Here is an 18,701-nt window from a genome sequence, read left to right as displayed (position 1 = left end):
GTTGAAAACAGCGGAAACGGTTTGAATGGCACATAGACACGACAACAAACAAAACATTTGAAAAAAGCCTTTTTGCATTGGTATCATGTGATTTCGTGACAAATGATCGTCGCCTTCTAGTAAACCAACACAGCTAGGCACTCACTGGCACTCCGGGCTATCGTTCTTGGTATCTAGTAGAGGACCCCGCATTAGACTAACCCAGTCGTACAGGAACTAACAGAGTCACAAGCATCAGCCTCTTTCTTGTTCCAGCGCCCAAACTTGCCCCAACAGACACTTGACTAGCCAGGAGTAGAAAGCCAACCCCCGCCTCTTGCTGAAGGTTGAGCCATCCAGGTCGTTGCTCTTGTCTCTTCACACAGGCAGTTGGACATGGTCGCTCATGGTGCTATTGCTTTCTCCACCCTCTCCGGATCCGTATCCAGGGTCCTACCACTGCTGGTTGTTGAGCCGAGTGATCTCGCTGACCTCTTCAGCCCAGTCACCGGCCCCGTTGATCCCATCCATCTCATGTAGAGGAGGCAAAGCAGCACTGTTCTTACCACCAAATGCCACGTCGACGCCGGAGTCTTGGGTTGCGACTGAATTGGGCGGGCCAAGGGGTCCTTCGGTGCTGAAGGTGTCCCAGCCATTGGTACCTCCAGAAGTCACAGTTGCTGGTTCATCCCATCCACCTCCATCCCCTCCTCCACTGGCTCCGTCCAGGGCATGACCATTTTCGCCACAATAGCCATTTGTATGAACCCCGGACTTCTTGGGTTTGTCCTTCTCTTCCCACTTCTTTCTCACTTCAACCTCGTTTCTCTCACACCACTCATGCAGATCCTTGTCCAACTGGCTGATCTCCTGCCTCAAAACGCTCAACATCATCATGTCTTCAGGGGTCTCGTTCTCGTCAAGCTTGCCATTCCACCACGCCCAGAACACGGAAGCACCAGCAACTCCACGGACAGAATTTTCTCTCTCATCGGGAAGTGTCGCAAGTAGAGGGGTCGTGTAGAACCATTCGACTTCAGCCCAACTCATGAGTTGTTTCCGAGCAACGGCGGACATGCGTTTGACAATATGGTCGGAGAGGTCCCGCGGCGGAATACCCAGGTAGTGAGCAGAGATGATGACATTGGCGTAGGTAGTGAACAAGTTGGGTGCGTTGTCGTCGAACTTAAGGGGCGTATCAGTCTCGGTGCTGGAGAAGAAACCGAAGGGACTCACATCTTTGAACTTGATGATGTTCTGCTCGGCAACGCACTGATTGATCCAAGCCAAAACCTCCTTGAGACCGTTCAAGCTACCACCAACGATAGTGAAGGATTTTCGGTTGTTGTCCATCAGGTCGTGACGAATGCGGTCGCAGAAGATCATGGCGGCATCTCGAGAGAATTTGCCATCAAGGAGGACCAGGGAGGAGTCTTTGGTTGGTTTGAAGAAGAGGGAGATCGTTGGTTCGGGATTGATCCTATGCGTGAGGGTGTCAGTCCTACAGCTCTGTTCTCCAGCAAGTTTCCTTATGAGCAACATCCGCATACGATGAGAGTTTGGCAGGAGGAATGCGAGGTCCACGATCCTCGCGTGGTTCGGGTGGTTGGCCCGATGGCTCGTCCATTGTGAGAGATATTTGAGTGGAGATGTTGAAGATTTGATAGTGTGGTGCGCTTCTTAAGGCCTAAGGTAGAGTAAGGAGGTAGTAAAAGTCTTGCGATGAAGGAAGAGATGAGGGCAAGGATGGAAAGAGCGATGAAAAGATCGCGAGAGGTAAAGAAAGCCGATGGCGAATAACAAGGCCTGCCAATCAACCACAACTGCTTTGAGGAGATCTGTAGTCCAACTAGAGACGGTCAATGTGACGACTGTCTGGTTGGCGGTCTAGCAAACACATTCAAATCTATACTGCCAAGCCTGTCGCTCTCATCTTTGCATGGCAGCAATTGTCTTTGTCCGCGGTATTGCCAATGCAGAACTTGATCAAGCGCCCGATTCTCTCTCTTCCTTCTTTGAGGGTGCAGAATTGCTCTGGACTGGATCCATGCTGGCTCCCAGCGGACTGTAAAGGGTCCGTCCGCGCTGCTTTGCCGTAAGCTGCAAGGCCGGACGGACCGAAATCCATCCTTGATACGGAGAGGTCACACATGGAAGTTAGCCAGTTCATTTCGCACGCCTGTCAGGATGAATGCAGATACACGGGGCAGGGGGTCGATGGAGTATTTCCTGGTCAATTTCATATTTGACTTCCGGCCACCATTCTAGTCAATCAACGAGCTCAACCCATCTTGCGCCTCGCTCCTGGATCATAAAATCGTTGTAGGCGTCAAAACAAGAAATCCATGCACTCGCGCCATCTATTTCTTCCCACTCTTCTTGATTCCTTGCTGGCCGGCGTTCAGCGGCCCTTTTCCCTTTGCCTTGTCGGCCATTTCTTTCCGGGCTTTTGCATCTGCGCAAACGATTCAGCTGCTGTTCAGGGAAAACCATGTAAGGGACGTTCGTACCTGCGGCTTGCTTGGCCTTGAATGCAACGTCCTCTTCATCCATGTCCTTCTTCTCCTTCTTTGGGGCCTTCAGTGGCTTGACTTTACCACCTGAGAAGAAAATGTCAGGAAGCTCATCAGATCGATCGGTGCTTTGCTCGAACCTACCTTCTCTGCTTTGACCACCCATTTTTTATTGTTTCCTGCTCAGTCTGCTATGTGTAGAAGGCTTAGGATGTTTCGAGGTTGGGTTGTTGAAGTCTGGCAGTTGTAGGAAAGAGTGGCGCGAAGTTCTGAAGCAGAATAATCGCCGCAGTCTCGACCGGCAAGCGCTTGGAGACAAACTGCGTCAACCGGTGAATGGGCGCCTCGCTCACGTGATACCTTGGCACATTTGACTTGTTTTCAACTTGTTCATCGCTTGATGGACTTTGGTTTTATCGTCGAGCTCGCTCAATGTATTGGGTTCTTACCAAAACAATGACACAAGTCTTGAGGTAGACTCGTGTAGGCAGAGGCCACGATACCTTTGAGCAACGAATTGTCATGCAGATATGTTGAAAGACAGACACGGGGCTCACGAAACGCATTCTCGGAGTACATATTCGAATACTTCGAATTTAATGTTTAATTTTGGCCGATTGCTACCGGGACTGTTGTACATATTCCAGCCCACGAGTTTCTCGATTCATCGCCATTCCACAACGACCTGTCCCTAGTACGCTCTAAAGTCCAACACAACTACGCAAGCTATTGGCAGACTTGCAGAAATCCACCGTACACCATGACCCCATCAGCCTCTTGCCGTGTCCTCTGATTGACCCTCAGCCTCCGAAAGATGTCTGGCCCAGCCGAACCGATTTTCGCAACCTGCCGCAGAGACTTGAACACGGAGCTCGACAGACTGAAAGTGGGTTTGTGTTGACAACCAAGATTGTCGCTAATTCTTGGTGTATGGGGGCGACGGCGGTGGACTGCCATCTGGCGAGTTTGGAGGAGGATTGGTGCCCGACATTTCGCAAAGGAGGTTATCGGCTCGAGTCTTTGAGACAATTTGCGCTGTATCTGACAAAGGGTCAGCTCAGATACAGATCTAGCGGGGGTCATGCGATTACTTATTGTGATATTGTGTGAGAGTGTTCTTGCATTGGTATTGGTTGATTATGAGGATATTGTTGAAACGAATGCCTGAATCGAGGAAAGAGGTGTTTATACACGGTCGACGGTGCTCGTTTGCGGATCTCGTTTACACTTCTGTTTGTGCATGAGCTCGAGACAAACGTGAGGGGACAAGAGACGGCGAATTGCTATGGCTGTCGCGGCAAACATCATTCCGTTCTATGCTCGCTATGTCACTTCTCTCGGTTGCTATCAGAGGTGGAGCCATCGGCAATCACCTCTTCAGATCAGGACTGGATATCGCCACTGCCGTGCCTTTGGCATGAGGCATTCCCTCTGTATTCAGGTCAGGTTACCGGGCTTGTTCGCGAAGTAACTTGTACTTGGTTCCCAAGGCCAAGGGCGTTGAGACGACTATGAGTGATGGCGATATTCGCTGGGCTGAGGTTTCGATGGGTGAGACAATCACTAACGGTCCCGGGTATTATCTTGAGCAGCCAGTGGTGACTTCATTCCTTCCCTGTTCAGTGTTTGATCTCCTATCCATTGTCTCCTCGTGCAGGGCTTCTGGCAGGACGTCGATGCGTTGTATCTCCGTCCTTTCTCGGCGGCAAATGACAGCGTTGAATCCCTTCGAGAGAGCAATTCTCCTAGTTTTAGGCCTCAGTCGAGTGAATACCCGGGTTTGCTCCCAGGAAGCACCTTGACAAACATCAGGCAACCTGATGCCGAAGCTTTGTATGGGCCGTGCTCCATGCCCGGATTGCGATATGCGTATGCACCTGTCGACCAAGCTTGCCCCAGTGTCACATCCTCGAGTTCTCCCTGAACAATACACACTTCTTCGATATAAGTATGGGTTATTGCCTCGTCAGTGGCAGATACCGCATTCGGCTCCCACCACTGTAGAACAGCCCTCTGTTCTGAATTCTTCTCACCATTTAGATGCAGTTCCCAGATTCCAGGTGCAACGTTGTACCAAGGCTTTGCCGTCTCTGAGTTCTCGGGTGTCCCGACTGGTGGATGTGGCGGCTGAGAGAATTCTTTCTGCTGGAAAGGCATCTTCAAGCTATGAAATGTGTCTTTCGGGGGATCTGGTAATTGCCACACTTCCCCAAGCTTGGAGAGTCCGTTGTTGCTGCCAACCTTGCAGGCTCGGTTAGCCTTTTGAAACTTGACTTCAAGTCCCTGAGCCTGGGACTTCAGCCAATCCCTGTAATCACAATTAGAGATTCTCAAACACATCAACCGGAAACACGTACACCTGGTTAGCTGGGACAGCCGCCCCACCTCCAGCGACAGCAACTGCTCTCTCAATGAGTACTTGTAGTTCACGACAACCGGCCTGTAGATTCACAGGGACCTATTGGTTTAGTATTCACTTGATTCTAGCTTGATACACACTTACAGCAACGCAACCAGCACCAGGCCGCGCACGAGAACAAAACGTACACGACTTGGACCAAGTCCAGTCGCAGGGTAGAGCAGACGGAGCAGACGGAGGATCCGCGAAGTCACGGAAAGCGCTTCTCTCTTTAGCACACTGTCATCGCCCTAGATTGCGGGAAGACTCACAATTCTGTCCAACAAGGCTGGCACTACAAGCCTACTGGAACCGGGTACCCCAACGGACTCCCTTTAACATAAGCAGCTGCATGGGCGTTAGCGAACTCTCATGTGCGACAGGTAGGCGTACCGACACATCTTGCGATTGACCTGTGATACTTCCTACCCTTGTAGAACAATTTATCAGGAACTCTTGCGCTTATTGACGATGCTCTTGATGTAGTGAGTTGCGTTGGATGGGCGGTGGGTGGGTTGCCACTCGCTGCCAAGGACTTGAATCCACGGGCGTTGTTTGGTGGCGAGGCGGCACTAGCACCTGCGCCGGTTTTAAGTGCTCTATGGAGAATATGATGACTAGTGCTTCAGGTCACTTCTACACCTCCCGCTACAACGTCACTTCATCGTTCTCGGGCTTTCGCACCTCGATCTTCATCTTGCGGTTCGGTCAATTTGATTCACCAGTATCTTTTCTGCCAAAAGTGGAATGCTTTCGAAAGCGATTTGAGAAGGACTTTTGTGGGACGACACCGGTCGGGCTCTACAACTGCAAATTTTCCCATACCAGAATCTGCTGGCTAACGCTCTTATCACAACTAAAGGCTAGGTCTCGTTCCCGGCCTGCAAGTCGACCACTCCACCATGGGTTCAAGATCACCCAGCCAGTCTGAGGGCGAAATCTTGACGTCAGACTCGGAAGCGAAGGCAAAGAATATACCATCTTTCCGCAATAACAGCAAGATTGACCGTCGTGCCAGACCATCTTCCATTCCCTACAGCGCTACGTCTAGATCGCATCGATCACGCTCGAGATCGCCTTACCGTGCTTCGAGAGGTGAGAAGCGCCCCCGCGACTATGACCATGCGAGAAACAGATCCCATCATGATACGCGCTCCATCTCTGTGAGGTACGAGGATGATGCCTTCCGTCATCGACGCCACGAATCCTACGAACGACACTCAAAGCGGTCGCGAACCTCTCGAAGTCGCAGCAGGAGTCGGTCTCCATATAGGCACTCTCGTCGCAGAGAGGAAGGAATGGATGGCTCTACAAATACTCGAGACCAAGGTAGCAGGTTTGAGTCCAACTCCAGACATGCGGATGATCAGCCGGAAAAGGATGCGACCATGAGAACTTCACAATCCACACCCTCGCATGACCTTCCGACAGACGACGTCACCTCTAACTTGGTGCCTGCGCCAGGATCTGAAGCTACTGGACACAGACAGGACAAGAATCACACCGAAACCTACACGGCGGTATCCGCTGGCGCCACCACCGTTGAGATCGAAGAGCCCAGAATTATAGATGAGGCTGCTCTGATTGAAGAACGGCGCAAACGTCGTGAAGCTATAAAGAACAAATATCGTGGTCAAGCTCCACCGCTATTGGTTCAGGCACTTCATCTTGGGGCTGAGTCGACGCCGGCAAGTCCTGCCCCGGAAAGCTATACTACAACGCCACGCCGATCCGGTATGTTCCCTGTTACCGTCCGTCCTGGTTCTATACTAATATCACCAGAATCCCCCGGCTCGTCCTCACCTCGTACGCCAAGAGATCTGTCTGCTCCTCAGTCTCCAGCGGAGATCAAGTTCGATAATGATGCAGATCTGACTAACACTGATAGAAGATCTCCGGTCGAAGACGGCCCTTCAGCTGCCGACTATGACCCTACCGTGGACATGGAAGAGGAACGAGCGCGACATGAAAAACGTCTCTTCAAGGAAGACGAGAAATCTCTCGAGCAAGCAGACCAAGCAGTAACCGGAGCTGACGACAAGGCGGCCCCTCCCCCTCCCAAGGCGACTGGTGAGTTTGACATGTTTGCCGATGAGGATGAAGACGATATGTTTGCCGAAGCTCCTATGAAGCCCAAAGTAGAGATTAAGACTGCGCAAGCCCTGGATGTCAACCTCATGGACAATTGGGATGATCCCGAAGGGTATTACATAACAATCCTTGGTGAGCTGATCGAGGACCGTTACCATGTCACACAAAATCTGGGAAGAGGCATGTTCTCCTCTGTCGTTCGAGCGACTGATAGACGAACTGGCAAAGCGGTCGCGATCAAAATTGTTCGGAACAACGAAACCATGCGAAAAGCCGGAATCAAAGAAATTGACATTCTGAAAGACATTGCTGCCAATGACCCAGAAGACAAGAAGCACATCATTCGTCTTCAACGATCGTTTGATCATAAAGGTCATCTTTGTATGGTTTTTGAAAACCTCTCCATGAACCTGCGGGAAGTGCTCAAAAAATTCGGCAGGGATGTGGGCATCAATCTCAAGGCTATCCGAGCATACGCACAGCAACTCTTTTGGGGATTGAGCTTGCTGAAGAAATGTCAATACATACACGCTGATCTGAAACCAGACAACATCCTTGTCAACGAAGCCAGGAGTGCGCTGAAGATCTGCGATTTGGGATCTGCGTCTCCCATCACCGAGAATGCCACTGCGCCATATCTAGTGTCTCGTTTCTATCGGGCTCCTGAAGTCATCCTGGGCATCCCTTATGACTATGGCATTGACATGTGGTCAGTTGGATGTACCCTTTTCGAACTGTACACGGGAAAGATCTTGTTTACAGGCCGCAACAACAACGGCATGCTTCGCGCGATCATGGAGTGTCGTGGGAAATTTCCGCACAAGCTTCTCAGGCGTGGAACTCTGACGTATGAATACTTTGACGATCTCCTCAATTTTCGAGCTCAAGAGACAGACAAAGTTACAGGTCGGACGATAATCAAAGTGATGGACATCAAGCCAAAACCAGTCAGAGATTTGAGATCTCGGTTGGTCCCGAAGGACAAGCGCATGAACGAACAGGAGCGCAAAGAGCTGGATCTGTTTGTGGATCTACTGGATAGGTGTTTAGATTTGCGGCCGGAGAAGCGCATCACACCCAACGATGCGTTGAAGCATCCTTTCATCTCAAGGGTAAAGCCATGACTGGGATAGATACGGAATATCTGGGCAGAGCATGCGTACGACAATTACCCCTAATAGAATCATCAAGCTAATTCTGGCTTCTTCAGTCCATTCCTCTCTTCGTTTGACCCTTTACTGTTCATTATGATTGCCAACACGAACAGGCCGCACAGTATATCCGTCGTGGTACGCAGCTTGGTATATATGACATGTGTGAGACTTCCCTGGCAACCCCCAAAACAAACATACCGCGCTATGAGGAGCACGCCCAGTGCCAAAGAGACTGGTTCACATTGTTGGCTTGGCGTGTCTTGCACGAGGTATTCATGTCGTCCTCACAATTTTTGTATCAAAAAGAAAACTGAGCGTCCAGTGTCAAGGATTGAACCCAAGATTTTGACTTTCTCACCCACTCTTCTACCCCCTCCGCTCTCTCCCATGACCTCCGATACAAATTGCAAAAAACTCAGAGTTGTGAGAAAACCCTCTCAGGTTTTTTTTGCTTCTCATTCGGTTGGCTCAATGTTGCTGCTCCCACCCCCTAACACTTCAAGTTCTCACAGGACCCCTACACAACCCAGGCTACTAGATCCTGTACACGGAAATCGCAGGCTATGCATTAGGGGATACAGAGTAGAGCCCCTACTCAGCCAATACGCCGGTACAGTCACTTGGCAACCTGGATTGTGGAGAAGACCTGATCAACCAAGAAGGTTAGGGAGGTGTTCGCCATATCGCACGGTCGAATGTTGGAAGGTATCTGGATGTTGCAATATATATGTATCCACGACTGGCAGGAGTGGGTATCAGGAACGTCCTGGACGTGTTTTGAGGGCCGCTTGGCGAGTGAAGATGTTGTTGCTGGTGGTTGTCACAGCCAAGGATGTACAGTGAGACGGGCAAGGCTGGACGAGGCTGAAGATTGTTTTGAACGCGTTCACCAAAAGGCAAGTTTAGCGAGGTGTTTTCCACGGCTCACGACATCGCGTTCCAACCTTTCATCATTCTCAGAGCTATGAACTGTTCCTTTGCCTACAATAACTTTCTGCCATTCCACAGTCTTGCACCTCAGTCAAATCCTCCACTACAAACTCGTTGCGTCTCTTATTCTCTCCTTTACAGAGCCTGAGCAGCATCGCGACCAGCAATCCGGCCAAAAGTGAGCGAGCGGAGGACACTCGTTGCGGGCGGATCTGTTACAGTGTTTAGCGTCCGTCAAACTGTCAACCCGATCACAGTGATTGCAGGATTTCTATGCGTGGATTCTGCAGATCGGGGTCCACGGTGGAGGCGCATTGGAGAACTTACACTGCATCTGGATCAGCATCAAGGCTTTTACGTCGAAAGAATGGACTCACCTCGTTATAGAACAAGCCGCTCAACTCCCCGGCACAGTACAGGCCTGTAGTCGGTCAGCCAGGAAAGTCAATGCTGGGCTCTGTCTCTTACCTGGAATTGGAACGCCAGTCGTCGAAAGCACCCTCGAGTCAAGGTCGCACTTGAGTCCACCATAAGTGAAGGTTAGTTGTGCTATTACTTATCAGCAAAGACCCAGCATCGCCCGTCATGATCGATGCTACCTTTCATTGGATATCTGAGAACCGTAAGCTTTTGCCTCACCCCGTCTGTTTGCAGAAAGATCACTCACCCGTAGTAAGGGGGTTTGGTGATAGGGTTGGCCCAGTTGGTCTTGTCGGGATTGAGACTTGCGAAAGTATCAGTTATCACAATCTTTACAATATTCGTTATGTTCATACCCGTGCGTCCTCTTGCCATCAAGTGCCATCAGGTTGAACTCCTTGTCGTTGATGCTGCATCAGGGTTAGCGACATCTGATAATCTGCCTGTCTCGAAGACTTACGCCGCGTTATACTCATCCACTGTCTTTTTCAGCTCGTTCGGATCCAGTCCGAGCTTTTCGGCCAACCCTTCGATGGTCTCACTTTTCTCGGGCTCTTGGTCAGTGGTGTCATAGACCCAGCCTGGGCGGAAGCGGTCCATGATCGGACTGTCAGTGATGCTGAGATCCTGTCAGTAAGCAGTTGCCATGTAGCTGAGATAGGCCTACAAGTATGATTTCTGGTTATGGTCTACCCCGTGTTAGCAGTTGCTCAACCTTTGGCTTCCATGACTTACCTCTCCAGGTCTCAAGGGCAATCATCTCGAACGTCGCAAAGAGGCTGTCCACGTCAGCGGCTGTTTCCAACCGGGAATATCGGGAGTCTCACTGTCGTTTGCCTTCGTCATAGAAACGCTTGCAGTTTCTGTGTCAATCAGCGACAGTCGAACATAGCCTGGAAGAAGACAATCGCACTCGTTCACAACGATACCATAATTGTGGCCCCAGATCACAGCATCGGGCTTCTTGGCTCGGGTGTCGACCAATTCGCACTTTCAGCCAGGATCAGTATGGACTGCGGTGAGGAATGGCACATATGAGGACTGCGCTTACATGCATGCCGCTCATGGAACCTGCAACAGCAGCACCAACTTCCAACCCCATCCTCAAACCGAAGCCGGTGTTGTACTTGAGGCCCGGTGCGATGAGCTCGAGGTGTTCTGTTCTCGGTCCGACATATTTGGCTAACCTAGTCCTCGTTAGCCAATGTTCTTCTTAGAAGGTCTCTGTGCCTTACATTTCACGGTTTCCCTCGAACCCACCGCAAGCCAACATGACTTTCTTACCGTGGACTTTTGTCATGTGTCCATCAGCCTTTCGGACTTTGACGCCGCAAACAGACCCGTCATCGTGGGTCAGCAACTGTTCTGCTTGTGTCTCCCACATTATTGTAACACCATCGAACTTGCGGATATGGTCGAAGAGGGCATTGATAATTGCATGACCACCACCCTGAATCTGCATTCAGAGCACGTTCACAGACTCAACTTGTGACGCAGCTTACCTCGGGAAACACGAAGTGCTGATCTAACAGATTGTCAATATGGGGACGGACATTTGATATCTGCTCACCGACGTACTGGTATTGAACTCCAGGAGCACATTCTTCTCGTCATGATGGTTGAGTTTTACCCCATCTGGAATCTGTCAGTCTCTCCCACTACCAGTCCAGGGTTGATCAACTAACGGTCAAGCAGATACTGGGCAGTCACGGGGACTTCTTTCTCCATTTTTGCGCAATATTCCAGGTCTGCCAATCCCTCGCTGATGTTGTTAGTATCAGAGCCTTGCTGGTCGCATCGGAAAACTAACCTGACACGCTACAATCGTCAGCGAGAACCTTTATCGCAGGGACATGGCACCTACCTTCATTTCATGCTTCCAGTCCGAGTCAAAGTTGTTGTCTGCAACAGTTAGTACGCATGAAGGCACGTTGCTTCTGGCCGCTTGGCTCAAACCTTTGTCCAATCTCAGGTATGCCATTGTCCATCTAGAGACCATTCAGTCCATGGTTGACATTTGATAGGTGACCATTTAGCAGACCTGCTTGCACCACATCGTTCTCCTTCTTTACCCGCTTCGATCAATGCAACTCTACCCCTTTTCCCGAGCTTTTTGCATTCCTCGAGAAAGTTCAATGTGGTCATAGAACCCTACATGGAGGTCAGCACCATTTACCCTGGAAGAATACTCCGGCTACTCACGGCAAATCCACTTCCAACTACGACGAGGTCATACTCATGGTGGGAGCCCGTAAGGCTGCTTACAACCTGACTGACGACCGACATGATGCGTTTGGCAAGATTTGTGCTGGAGGAGGGGGATGCTGGCGAGTTCCCTTTATCTAGGTTAGAGCTGGGATGCTCAGCAAGGTGTGAATTCGCACATGCAATCCTCCCCCTTTTTAAATCATTCCACCACCAACGCGTACCCCTCAACCCTTGCGGATTATCCTGCAAAACTGAGACCACCCCGCAAGCAAAGACGAATCGCGGATGACAGCACAAGAGAGCCGGCAGATTCTCGTATGCAGACCTTCCCCGCAGAACAGCAACCGGTCATCGGCAATGACGCTGCTCACACCCAGCATTTATTCAAGTTCGCAGAGCCAGAACAATCCGAACAGCTTTGACGAACCTACATATACCCGCTTTCGGGCAAGGTCCCTCTCGTCTGTGGATGCTGAGCTCGGCTTCCCCTCAATAAGCTGAAGCCAGGGTCGGTATAACGTCATCTGCCCATCTCCGAGATCAGAGCATTCTGGCCCCTCTCGGAAACAAGGATCTCGACATTTGTGAGAGGTCTCGAAAGTGCTCATACGCTGGAAACTCGTATCCCGAGTCTGGTGGGTGACTGCTATTGACGGTTTACGTGACAAATGACTTTCGGTTATGGTTGTCTAAAATGCAGGCCAAGGCCAATCGCGGCTCCAGAGGCTGTCTACGATGACTCGAAAGTGATTCAAGGTTTGCCGCCTGTTTCGAGATTTGCACATCGTCCTCAAGCGGAACCGCAAACTCCTCAGGATCCTCTCGGCGATTCTTCAACTTTCGCCTCTGTAGCAACAGGGACACGGAGGTATGATTCGTCATTCTCAGGTGGAAGCCGAGCTACCGCAGCCTCCTTGGTTGTGGAGTGACAGCTGTTGGAGGTTGTATATCTAGGCCCTGGCCTAGAGGTCGATAGACGGCATCATTTGTGATCGTCGAGGACTAAGCTACCGGTTTCCATCCTGCAGTCCGACATGGCGAGAAGATCTTCGAGTTGGTGCTCCCTGTTCGTCACCATCGGTGGACCTGTTTCCGCCTTGAAATCTTTGACTGGCGCGTGGACCTCGCTGAGTAAATGGATCGATGCAGACCGTCTTGCGAGTTATGCAGGACGTTATCCTGAATGTGCCCGTCTTCACGAAAGCATTCTTGCACTTGTATCTTCGCGCTATCCTCTCGCCTCCACATGTCCAGCTGCCAACCTAGACTGCCTCAGCTACCCAGAGAACGACCAGAGGGCTGCCCAATGTCAGATTCCATTTCCCCGATACTTGGCACTGAGGCCGCAGGTGAGTTGAAGACGTGTGATCAGGCTGGCACAGGAGGTCAGGTTGTCAGCCTGTGCCATCAAGCTTTGAACGGATTTTGAACCAGAAACATGGGTCTTGGAGCTCTCCACACTGGATATGACCGCGTATTGCAACCCCGCCTCTGTATTACCCGCTTCGCTGCCTATTACCGAATCTGGGTGTTTGGGAGGTATTATTCTCCCCGCATCACAGCGATTGGAAAGGGGAAGGACCAGGCAAGCCAGGGTTCAGAATTATGAAATGCAATCCCCAACCGAATGTTTCACATTCCGCATCTCCGACGAAAGATCACTTGAGGACCTTAACAGCAAGCAACCAAGCAACAAACCAACCCCAGAGATTCCGACGAGAAGATGGAAGGAGAATGCCTCTGCAAAGGTATGTACGTCACTGGTGGCTTGCCATGGCACGTGCTGCGGACATATCTGGCGCGGAGGTTGTTATATGCATGGCTCGCTGATACTTTGCTGCCCAGCTGTCGCCGTCAAGGTCAACGATGACAACCTCTTTGGCGAACAGCGCCGGGGTCACTTTTGTCACTGCGCCAATTGTCGCAAGGTGGCTGGTGGCATGTAAGTGGGCGATCCTCAGTGTCCACCAGTGATCCATATCTCTCTCATATGTCTCTCTCTGAGATGCATGTGCCTACACCAACTCGAGGAGACGTACCGTGTTACTGACCGAGTCCTGGGGTTATGGGATCAACAGCTTCGGCGCCAACCTGACCATCGAGGAAGAAAAGGTCGAGTTCCCCAGAGGCAAAGGCAATCTCAAGGTGTACACTGTTCGTCGTCGTCCACCACCACCACCACCACTATGATCTTTATGTACCATCCCCGCTCTCCAGATTGTCTTGTTGTCCACTCTGCTTCTAACAGGGACAATTTCCTCCCGACGACAGGATCCGGACACACTCAGCGGGACCCCGTTGCAACGGTAAGGGTTTCGATAGCCAAGCATTTTCAGGGAGGCTGGGGAGGACAAGAATCCAGAAAAACAAAAAAAAAAAAAAGGTCCTGGACAGACAGAACTAACGCCCCACCGTCCTTTGTGGAAAATAGGTATTTCTGCCAGACGTGCGGCGTGCCCATCATGAGTGTCACGCCGCTGTACAAGGGCAAGGTGGTTCTGAAATTAGGACTGGTAAGTGTCGAGTGCGGGAGGGATACTCGCTCTTTCGCATTCTGCCGCTCCCTCTGCACAAGCGCTGACCTGATCGCGCGCGCGTGTGTGTGCGCGTGTGTGTGCGTGCGCAGTACCCCAAACTCCCCGTCCCGGAATGGGAATCATTCGCCTCTCAGCGGCAGAGCTGGGAGAAGCCGCTCGAGGGCGCCGTCCAGTACAAGACCAAGGTACGTACGTACGTATTTCTTACGGTTGGAAATTCCTTCTTCAGGTAGTTATATATATATATATATATAGTGTGATCACACGAGTGTGATTTACTGCATTGGATTTGCATTGGAATTGGATGAGTTTGAGACAATTTCTAACCATGTGTGTGTGTGTGTTTGTGTGAATCTCTAGAGCTTTGGAGAGAAGATGCCCGGGTCGATTTAAATATCCTATCCTCAACCGTCGAGACTTGTGGACACCCACATACCTTTCTTGCGCGGGGTGGAGGGAGGATGTTAGTTGGTTGGTTGCTCATGAGAAGGACGAGAAGAATTCCCCGGGTGCCTCCGTTTCACGCATCGCACAACACGCATCAGGCTCGACTCGACTCGACTCAAGTCGTTCAGGCTGGTCATGCATCTCAAGGCAACGCAAGGCAGGCAACGCAAGGCAGGCAACGCAAGGAAAGGAGCGACACGAGGCAAAAAACAATAGAAAGAGGCGCTTTCTCGAGCCCTTCAAAACATATATCTCTCCTCATTCCCTTGGTCATACATGAACCATTCACTCACTTACTCACTCACTCACTCCCTTACCCATTCGTATTCCCTTATTTCCCGTTCTGACTCCCAAGCCCAAGACCCAGACACGCGCTCTCGGCCCCGACATACGTCCACCGAAGCGCCTCCTCTTTCAGAGGTTCCGCGCCTGCACTGAACACCTCGACAACAACCTCCTCCCCCGGCACGAGGTCGAAGCCGTTGTCGCTAAAGGTTGGGCCGTCGCGGGATTCGCGGAACACGAAGCCGTGGACGGGGCGGGAGGCCGTGATGGTGATGGTCACGGTGGCGACTGTCTTGGTCGTGTTGGCGCTCTCGCTGGTGCTGGTGTTGCGTGAGGAGGGACTGGTGGTGATGCTGACAACGACGTCTCGTGGCGTGGTTGTGAAATCGAGGTATTTGATCGGGTGGGGCCAGGCGGTGTCGGTGCTCACGACGCGGTTGTCCACGAGGAGCGACGCGTGGATGATGTACGGGTCCCATGTATTCGTGTCGAAGGGCGGGGAGGACGGCGACGACGATCCCTCGGTGGTTGTTGTTAACCGGGTAGAATCACCAGGACCAGCAGTATCACCGGACAAGTTTCTCCCCTGAAGGATCTCAGTCGTGCTATTCGCCTTGACCACGACGCCTCGCTTCACGATCGGTTCGACCACGTCCCGCCCCGTCTTGATGGAAATGGCCCGCACGACCACGTCCACGGTGACATCCTCGCTGCGCGAACTGCACACCCACACGTCACATGTCCCGTCCGTGGCCGCGCGCGTGGGATCCACATGTCCCGACGTCCACTCGTGGAACGGCCTGCTCACGCCCACGGCCAGCGGCGTCAGGGAGCGCTTGATGGCGTAGAAGGCGGGCTTTTTCACGCGGAAGTAGTCGACCACCGCCCACGACATGGTCGGCCAGGTATCGTTGAACTGCCACACGAGCACGCCGCCGCACTTTCTCAGTTTCTTTGCATTCGAGGACGACGAGACCCCCCACTCGCGACGCCAGGAGCGGTACGCGAATCCCACAGCGTCCGACTGCATGACCTGCGTCAGGTGCGTGAACGCCCCCAAGTCATAGTTGATCCGAAAGTTCTCGGCCACATACGTCAGGAGGCGGCGTTCGTGGTCGATCGCCCGGTTGTGGTAGTCCATGGTCATGCTGCCGGGGTACTGTTGCTGGGGATGCGTGGCGATGGCCGAGACGATGGTCGACATGTGCGGGTAGGCTTCCATGCCGAATTCGCTCACGAAGCGCCCGCCCATGCTGGGAATTTCTTGATATCGGCGCATGGAGCCATGCCAGACTAAACAAAGATCAGATGACGATGGATGGAATGGCAATGAGCGTTTTTAATCTTTTTTGGATGAAGGGCAAAAAGAATGGAAGATGGAGTTATTTGCGTCCCGACGAGATGGTAGAAATAGAGGTCTGCCTTCTTGGAGGAGAGGTGTAAAAAGATATACTGACCATTCCACTGATGAATGTCTCCCACGGTCGGGTCCCACGTCTTCTTCCCGTCGCCCCACGGACTGCTCGGGTGATACACCGCACCTGGACTCTCCTCCTGCACGATCTTCGGCAGGAGATACTCGTAAATGTACCGCGCGGGGAAACTGGTCTTGAGCCACGACTGCGGGTCCTTGTCGCCGTCATAGTCGTATTCCAGGTTGTGCTTCTCCTGGACCTGGTAGTCTTCGTTGTTCCCGGCCCAGATGGCCAGCGACGGGTGCAAGCGGAGTCGTCGGACGTTGAAGCGCGCTTCCTCTTCGACTTGGCCGAGGAAGGATGGATACGTGGGGTAGCTGGCGCAGGCGAAGCAAAAGTCTTGCCAGACGAGAATGCCCAGCGTGTCGCAGGCCTCGTAGAACGAGTCGTCTTCGTAGATTCCTCCGCCCCAGATTCTGGGACGTGTTCATTTGGTTAGAAGTAACTCGGGCAAATGCAGTATGAGCAGATCAAGGCAAGTCACAGAGACAAACAAATAATTGGGCATCGGAAACCAGAACTGGGTCAGCCATCGAATATACCTGGTCATGATCTGGTTACCCTCGATCATCAGCTCCATCCACTTCTTATACCCGTCCGCACCTATTCTCGGGAGGAAGCAATCCGTAGGAATCCAGCAGGACCCGCCCGCGAAGACGTCGACATTATTGATGCGGAAATAGAACGACTTGCCAAACTCGTCCGGCTCCTGGATGAGTTGACATCGTCGAAAGCCGATCGATCTGGATTTGGAGACAAGACCGCCCTCCTGTGTGGATATTTTCGCTCGGAGCTCGTAGAGGCACTGGCTCCCATAGCCACGAGGGTACCAAAGAGCCGGGTCTTCGAGTCGAAACTCTGCCGTGGCAATGCCATCTTTGTTGACGTGCGCGTCCACCTCATACACGGCCTTGTCGCGAGATACTGACAGCTTGACGATGCTGTCTTCTCCCATGTTCCCTTTGCCGCTACCTACACTGGCGAACAACTTCCCGTTCACCACCTTCAGATCCTCACTCACCTCTCCCTGAAACCAGACGTCGTCGATTCTAACAAGATATGTTTCCAGAGAAACGCGCTTCCACGGCCCGGAAGTGATCAGGATAGGACCCCAGTCCCACCCCCAATGACACTGTGCTTTGCGCACAGGGAGCCTGCTCGACTCTGTCTGATGAGCGATGAAATCGTGTTCATGTGAGTGCTGTTTGACGAGCTCGCGGCCACGGAGGAGGGCCGATTCAAAGACAATTTCCAAGACATTTGGGTCAGTGGGATCGTCTTCGGAAGAAGGCTGTAAGAGAAAAGGTGTCACGTCGACGCGGTATCCGATGAACATGTTGTCGGCCTCGAGGATTTTGTGGCCATTGAGAGATACCGTGGCAAAGGTGTCGAGGCCTTCGAACACCAAGTCCGTCCTCGCATCGTGCTGTCTATCTGTCGGGGTGCTAAAACTTGTCTTGTAGGTCCAGGACTTCTCTGCGACCCATCGTACAGCCAGTTCATTCATGTCGATAAAGGGGTCCGGAATCCTAGGTGAGAGTTGTGAGTTTGAGAAATATTGACTTCGTGCTCGATGATCTTCAGACGTACTTTCCATTTTCTTGGAGAACGAGATGCGTTGTGGTTGGAACCTTCGATACCGGGAGCCATGCGTTCTTAGAGGTATCATCAGACTGTCTGCACTGCCAACCCGAGTGTAGTTCGGTGATGACGGTGGCCATTGTATTTTAGGGGCAACAAAGTGTCGCGTCGCGTAGAGAGACCGAATTTGGCGCTGTCAGGAGGCGACGTTTTCTATCCAAAGTACCTATCCACAGCTATCCTCAGTCTGCTCTGGAAGGCTCCGGGGACAGCGACGAAGTCTGCGAAATCTCCATTTGCTGAGCTGGGACTCGTGCAATGGCCATGGCACACGCTGCGCCCAACAGACAAAGCCTATGTGGTCCATGCGGGGATCCTTCATCTTTGCCGATCCTGCCGCAATGGTTCCCTCGAATCCTACCTTGCGGGCGACAGCTCGTGTCCAATGTAACGGGATGGCTGGAGACCTATGGTTAATTGGTGGCTTGTGAGCGTGGTCCTGAGCCTCGCTGCTTCAACCTGAGATGCTCTTGCACGTGACTGAGCACGGTGGTAGTTGTGACTCAACGGAGGAACATGGTGAATTCTGCTAGGTCCTGGGGACCGTCTGACTATATACCTTCGAGTAATTTACAGGGCCCTACCGGCGCTAGTCCGAAGGCCTTCGGCCGAGGACTAGCGTG

The 18,701-nt window shown here is 52.0% G+C and overlaps 6 protein-coding genes across 6 annotated transcripts; 2 read left to right on the top strand and 4 right to left on the bottom strand.

The window, feature by feature from the left end:
- Nucleotides 1-432: 432 nt before the first annotated feature.
- AYO21_04296 (hypothetical protein) lies at nt 433-1,606 on the bottom strand (the record flags this gene model as incomplete). Its single annotated transcript, XM_022654269.1, has 2 exons — nt 433-1,459; nt 1,530-1,606. 2 exons carry the CDS (start codon nt 1,604-1,606, stop codon nt 433-435), a joined length of 1,104 nt encoding a protein of 367 aa, XP_022513306.1.
- Nucleotides 1,607-4,250: 2,644 nt separating this feature from the next.
- On the bottom strand, nt 4,251-5,586 carry AYO21_04295 (hypothetical protein; the record flags this gene model as incomplete). The annotated part of the gene is made up of 6 exons (XM_022654268.1): nt 4,251-4,800; nt 4,850-4,950; nt 5,040-5,141; nt 5,198-5,238; nt 5,320-5,489; nt 5,543-5,586. 6 exons carry the CDS (start codon nt 5,584-5,586, stop codon nt 4,251-4,253), a joined length of 1,008 nt encoding a protein of 335 aa, XP_022513305.1.
- Nucleotides 5,587-5,792: 206 nt separating this feature from the next.
- On the top strand, nt 5,793-8,105 carry AYO21_04294 (hypothetical protein; the record flags this gene model as incomplete). Its single annotated transcript, XM_022654267.1, has 2 exons — nt 5,793-6,624; nt 6,673-8,105. 2 exons carry the CDS (start codon nt 5,793-5,795, stop codon nt 8,103-8,105), a joined length of 2,265 nt encoding a protein of 754 aa, XP_022513304.1.
- Nucleotides 8,106-9,336: 1,231 nt separating this feature from the next.
- AYO21_04293 (hypothetical protein) lies at nt 9,337-11,771 on the bottom strand (the record flags this gene model as incomplete). The annotated part of the gene is made up of 21 exons (XM_022654266.1): nt 9,337-9,393; nt 9,443-9,486; nt 9,534-9,614; nt 9,665-9,678; nt 9,733-9,789; nt 9,842-9,895; nt 9,946-10,104; nt 10,153-10,174; nt 10,221-10,264; nt 10,313-10,348; nt 10,399-10,475; nt 10,537-10,672; nt 10,721-10,935; nt 10,988-11,010; nt 11,064-11,120; nt 11,171-11,247; nt 11,296-11,303; nt 11,350-11,387; nt 11,442-11,473; nt 11,527-11,636; nt 11,688-11,771. 21 exons carry the CDS (start codon nt 11,769-11,771, stop codon nt 9,337-9,339), a joined length of 1,425 nt encoding a protein of 474 aa, XP_022513303.1.
- Nucleotides 11,772-12,727: 956 nt separating this feature from the next.
- On the top strand, nt 12,728-13,883 carry AYO21_04292 (hypothetical protein; the record flags this gene model as incomplete). The annotated part of the gene is made up of 4 exons (XM_022654265.1): nt 12,728-13,042; nt 13,372-13,441; nt 13,539-13,635; nt 13,724-13,883. The coding sequence occupies 4 exons, from the start codon at nt 12,728-12,730 to the stop codon at nt 13,881-13,883; spliced, it is 642 nt and encodes a 213-aa protein (XP_022513302.1).
- Nucleotides 13,884-15,008: 1,125 nt separating this feature from the next.
- AYO21_04291 (hypothetical protein) lies at nt 15,009-18,158 on the bottom strand (the record flags this gene model as incomplete). The annotated part of the gene is made up of 4 exons (XM_022654264.1): nt 15,009-16,255; nt 16,420-16,853; nt 16,932-17,966; nt 18,028-18,158. 4 exons carry the CDS (start codon nt 18,156-18,158, stop codon nt 15,009-15,011), a joined length of 2,847 nt encoding a protein of 948 aa, XP_022513301.1.
- Between the last annotated feature and the right edge of the window lie 543 nt (nt 18,159-18,701).

The sequence above is a fragment of the Fonsecaea monophora genome, assembly GCF_001642475.1.
Source record: "Fonsecaea monophora strain CBS 269.37 chromosome Unknown Scaff24, whole genome shotgun sequence".
NCBI classification, from domain to species: domain Eukaryota; kingdom Fungi; phylum Ascomycota; class Eurotiomycetes; order Chaetothyriales; family Herpotrichiellaceae; genus Fonsecaea; species Fonsecaea monophora.
This window is presented reverse-complemented; position numbering and strand designations above follow the sequence as displayed.